The sequence below is a fragment of the Limulus polyphemus genome, unplaced genomic scaffold, assembly GCF_000517525.1.
Source record: "Limulus polyphemus unplaced genomic scaffold, Limulus_polyphemus-2.1.2 Scaffold358, whole genome shotgun sequence".
NCBI lineage: Eukaryota > Metazoa > Arthropoda > Merostomata > Xiphosura > Limulidae > Limulus > Limulus polyphemus.
Window position 1 is genome coordinate 384,709 of NW_013665968.1, and position 6,029 is coordinate 390,737.

The 6,029-nt window shown below is 33.6% G+C and overlaps 1 protein-coding gene across 1 annotated transcript in view; it reads left to right on the top strand.

Moving 5' to 3' along the window:
- Positions 1-266: 266 nt before the first annotated feature.
- The window catches only part of LOC106457662 (macrophage migration inhibitory factor homolog), a 12,919-nt gene continuing 7,156 nt past the window's right edge, over positions 267-6,029 (top strand). The window contains exon 1 of the mRNA XM_013917100.2: positions 267-595. Within this exon, the coding sequence (XP_013772554.1) occupies positions 488-595 (108 nt within the window). The 5' untranslated portion in view covers positions 267-487. The remainder of the gene's footprint in view (positions 596-6,029) is intronic.

The following is a 6,029-nucleotide window of genomic DNA, read 5'->3' on the forward strand; positions in this document are numbered from 1 at the left end:
TAAACTTATATTAAAGTTTTTCTTCATTACCCATTCAAGCTGTCTCCAGCCATTATAAATAAATAGAAATATAATGATTTGCGAACGCGACTAACTGTGTGTTGACTTATATTGTGAAGTCTAATGAAGGTTTTTGTGGAAATATGAAAAAAAAAAACAGAAAAAACATTTGCTACCCCCACTACAATTACGTCATCAATCGAATTTCGTCTTGAAATTATTATGTTTATTTGCTAAACCTAACTCCCACCCCCCCAAAAAAAAATATTTGTGAAGACGCCCTTGGATACTGCTAATGAGAACTTCGATTATTCCGTCACAATTTATCCCTATATTTCAAAGAGGGATATAAAAATACTTCTTTTTATTTTTTCGTCGAAAACGTAACAGTGGTTGGACTATTTTTCTGTAACGCAGCGTAATATTAGTTTACATGTACCGCCGAGTTGGGTGAAGTCGGTTGTCAAGTCTAACTTTAAGATTGATAATGCCGGTCTTTACGCTTAATACAAATCTCCCTAAGGATAAAATTCCAGATGATTTTTTGAAGAAGACTGCTGAGGTTATCCAACAGACTTTAGGAAAGCCTATATCGGTATGAATGTAAATGATTGCATCCTTGTTCTAGCATATTAATAATTAAGGAAGAAATGCCTTTGTCTACATCAGGCTCTGATGATCGAGAGTCATATCTGTCGCACGATGGTTTAGGCTTGTTAATGTTATATAATATTATAAGTTATGTATCATGTATGTCGAGTTGAACATTCAGAATAGTCAACTATTAATTTACAAAAATTGAACACTATAGTATAGTCAGAACTACAACGTAGAAGTCTATTTTCTTGTAGATCCGACTCGAACTGTTTAACAAGACTGAAAGTAATGTTTTAATCTTAATTATTTGTTAATAATAGTGATACTCAAACGCTGTTAGTGTTACTACTACTACTAGTAATAGTTTTAATATTAATACTAGTTCAAGTAGTTGTGTTTAAAATATTATTACTTAATATTACTATTAGTAATATAAAGCTATAAAGAATACAACAGAAACAGTAGATGAATGCTGTACGCTGATACTAGTAATTATTACTATCACCATCAGTGATGGAGTAAATCAATAAATGTATCAATAATATAAGTTATATTTATAAGCTGTAACTTGTAAGTAATAAATTAGAAAAGTGCCGTTACATGTTTATCGTTAACTGCTAACAAATGAGTAACTTGAATGTGGTGCTAACTAGTACTTGCTAGGCCTTTCATTTTTTTATTTTTTTTTTAAAGCTTGCAAAGTTATATATAGTACTTGTAGTTGTATGTTCTAAGCCTGAGGATGACATTGTAATGTCGAAACATGTAGAGGCATCAACTTTTTGAAGGCCATAGATAGGCCTAAATAAAAGGTTTTTAATTGTGTACCAGTTTAACGTTGAATATTATTTATGATTTTACGCTTATGGTTATTAGTCACTGTAAGACTATATAGCACTATTCTATTTAAATGCTTTTATTCAAACCTGAATTCATGCAACTGACAGGAAATCATTTAGTTGTAGATAGAAGTTATTCTTAGAAAGATGTGGCTACTTATGTTGTGATTTGTGTATGGTTCTGTGTATTCATCTCTACTTTGTTTCTGGACTTTTTTTGGCATTGCCATCCCTCAGGGTAAGTGACTAAGAGGCCAAATATCAAAAGAAACAAGCTACAAAGAGACAAAGTTTGTCATCCTGCCTATCTTGTGGTCTATAGTAGTAATGTCCTCAAGTACATGGATAGTATGACGTATGTTTACTTTGGACTTTTCAAATTCAATTATGTGGACAATCTACTTGATAGCCTGTGGCTTCCTCTCAAGCATGTAGATCTGGGTGTTGGATTTTCTTTAACCTGTTGCTTGGATGGGCCTGATAAAGATGAACAATGCTGTGGCAACAGAAAGTACATGCTTTCTGAGAGAATGTCAAGGTAGAAGAAGTGTTCCAGACCATTGTTGGTCAGAAAAAAGTCATAACCATAAGGTGGACATCACAAAGTTTTGGCCAGGAGAAAAGTATGATTTGACCACTCAGTTTACTAAATACAATACCTAATCTGCTCCTCACATCAAGCCCTACAAAACCTGCTACTCAATACTCAACTTGTATGATTTCTCGATGTAGCTGATCCCCCACTCACCTAGCAAGTACACTAGATTTTCTCTCTTTGTTCAGTATTAAAGGAAATTATACCTTGGAAAGACTCGGAAATAGAAACACGACCCTGAAAAAATACATCCTAAAAATTAAAAGAGGTTTACTTAGGAGGTTTTAATAAAATTTTACATAAGTCTAGACACAGGATTATTTGAAGGTAACTAGTGTGATACCTATTTTTAAAAGAGGTATAGGAAAGTAGGGTATTGGTAAGCAGTTGAATACAACTGTTTTTTTATGGGGCCTTTACTTGTCTGATTGAGAGTATCCATATTAATGATGTGTATCAAGATTTCCAGAAACTTCATAACAAAACTATAAAATATGGACTGTAAGGGACAATTTACACCAACAAGACTGTCTCTGCAGTCCCACTCCAAGAGAGTTTTAATTAAAAATGAAAAACACCCATTCTTTTTCAGAAAAGCATAGATTCCTCTCATGAACTTTTGTGATCTACTGGTAACGGCAGTTCATTTCATTTCCACCAATCACCCTGTTAACAAATAAAATTATCTTAACTAGAGTCTTGCATATCTTTTCCAAATTTTAAATGTGTGTCATGTACAGTTGGTATGTTGGAGGAGAAATTGAAGGCTATACAAAATAGGGTAGAGGCGAAGGATAAAGAGAAAAAAGCAAACTGTGGGAAATGGCAACAGAATTTAAAAAGGAACTTAAGCTTTTACATGCAAAGGATACAATGACTAATAACGACTCTCAGGATGTTAAAAACTACTAACAGGACTAGCAGTAGTATAATTACCATGAGCAGGTTCTAATAAATAATAGATTTCAGCCTTTAGGTTGTGCAGATGAGGAACTAGGACAAGGGAGGATAACAAAAAATGATAAGGATGGAAATGAAAAACATCAGAAGGTTATTGTTATAGGTGATTCTTTATAGTATGGTGTGTAGATAGAATAGTCTGCATGGTAAGTAGGGAGAAAATAATTACATTATGCTATACTGGAGCAGAGGTGGAGGATATAACTGACAGAACAAGTAATGTAGTAAATGGTGCTACTACTAGCAGTGATGCTGTTTTTGTCGTCTCGCAGGTGCATGGGATTTTAGACATCCAACTCAAACAATTGACCACATTAAAGAAAACAAAAGGGTCAGAGAAGGATGTGGATGATAAGGAGGTTATAGATGATTCCTTGACAAGGCATGTGAATAGAATAGTCTGTGGGGTAAATAGAGATAAAATAATCAGACAATGCTACCCAGGAGCACAGGTGAAGGATATAACTGACAGAGCAGGAGATATAATAAGGGGGGCTAACAGAGGGAAAGGCAGGTCAGAGGAGCTAATTAATAAGTACAAGGGGTTGATAATGACATTTAAAGAAAGAGGTCATAATTTAATTTTGTAAGGGATAATGCCTAGAATTAACTGTGGGAATTAGGTTATAAGTAGGTCACTAGAGCTAAATGTTAGGCTTAGGTTAGTTTGTAAGGATGAAAAGATTGGCTGGTTGGATTTATGGGATCAGTTCAGTGGAAAAAGGGAGCTTTTTGGAATGGATGGTTTACATTTAAATAGGGTAGGGGCTGGCTTGTTTGCTGTAAGGAAAGTTTTAAACTAGGACTAGACAGTGGTGAGGGCCTGGAAAAACTAAATACAAAAAGAATAAGAGGCAAAGAAATGTTTAGCATAGGAAATGTGTATAGAAGTAGTTATAAGGTAGTACTAATAGGGATTACTGTACATGGAGGATGTTTTATCCTCCTGTTGGTGGAGGGCTATAATCTGATAATGATTACATCATTGGATGGTGCAGTACACACTAACATATGCAGGGGGTGCAAGCTTCATTCAAGGCTTGTGTTGTGCACAAAAATCTTCACAGCTTAATTGTTATTATTTTAATGATAGAAGTATAAAAAATATAATAGATGACTTTAGAGCATTGGTACGAATGGAGGATTTTGATATAATGGGAATAACTAAAACATGATTAAACGTAGGTGATTTTAATGACAGAAATTTCTTTGAAATACAGGGTTACAGGCTATTTAATAGGGATAGAGTATTAAGAAGGGGGAGGAGTGGCTTTATATGTAAAATGCGAGGTAAATCCTGTTGAAGTTGAGGATATCAAAGATAATAGCAAAGAGATTGAATCCATTTGTGTTTAGTGGATATAAAGGGAAAAGGCTTTTAGTGGGAATTTTTTACAGACCACCAAATGATACTGATGGAACTAGTGAGAAACTTTACAATGAGATTAAGATTTCAGCTATTAATGAAGTCATAATTATGAGTACTTTTAATTTCAGGTGTATAGATTTGGAAATGCTAGAGTCAAACCATAAGGGAGAAAGGTTTTTTAGGAACTATTCAAAATGGCTTTCTTCATCAATTAGTCAAGGAACCCGCTAGAAATAGTGCTATTTTAGATTTATTGTTAACTTCAAATATAGAAATTATGGAAAGGGTGGAAATCGGGGAACATCTGGGTGCAAGTGATCATTGATCTATTAGGTTCAATATTTTGCTGCACATGAAGATAAGGAATAACGATATATTGGTTACAAATTTCAAAAAAGGAAATTTTGAAGGGATGCAACAAGAATTATCTGTTGTGAATTGGGCAACTGAGTTATTTGGAGACACTGATCAGATGTGGAAAATTTTTAAAGATAAACTTTTAAATATTTAAGGTGAACATATTCCTTATATAAAGAAAAGGGTAGCTGTAAGTAAAAATCCAGGTTGGCTCACAAAGAGTTTAAGAGATAAATTTAAAGAAAAGCATAATAAATTTAAGAAATATATTTAGAATGTTATGACATGGGACTTAGAAGATTATAGAAGATCAAAAAAGTTTGGTGAAATAGGAAATTAGGACATAAAGATGTATGACAAAAGGTTGGCTGAAAATGTAAAAATTAACAATAAGGATTTCTTTAAATACATTAAAGGTAAACAAAATGTTAGGATGGGGTTAGGACCCTTTAGGGATGATAAAGGAAGGCTAGTATCTGATGATTGTGAGATGTCTGGGTTATTAAATTTTGCTTTTTCGTTGGATTTTACTAATGAAAATTTAAGCAGTATTCCAAAGCTTGAACAGTTGATAAATAGAAATGAGATCAAACAAGATGACTGCATTAATTCTCAGCTGGTTAAGAAAAAATTGGGAAGTTTAAAAAATAATAAGGCTCCTGGGCCAGATAATATTTCCCCAAGGGTTTTGAAAAAGATTAAAGATTGGATATATTTGAGCCACTTACTACTAGTTTTTGTCAGTCTTTGAATAGTGGGCAGATACCAGAGGATTGGACGTTAGCTAATGTAAGTCCTCTTTTCAAGGGAGGTAATAAAAATTGTCCCAGTATTTATAGACCCATTAGTCTTACATCAGTTATGGGGAATATTTTGGAAAGTCTGTTAAAAGATGCTTGGCAATGTCATTTAACAAAGTTTCAGATTTTATTGGATAGTCAACATGGTTTCACTAAGGGAAAATCTTGCTTACAAATCTTTTACATTCTTTGAAAAAGTTACTGCTTATGTAGATGAGGGTAAGGTGTATCTTGATTTTCATAAAGCATTTAACAAGGTGTCACACAAAAGGCTTGTAAAAAAGTATCTCTATAGGTGTTGGGGATAAGTTAGCAAATTGGATAGAAAAGTGGCTCGATGTAAGAAAGCAGAAGGTTGTTACTAATGGAGTTCAGTCAAATTGGATTACTGTTACAAGTGAGGTACCTCAGATCTCATTCTTAGGACCTTTGCTCTTTTTGATTTACATCAATAACATAGATGAAGGAATGGTCAATAAATTACTTAAATTTGCAGATGATATTAAGGTATC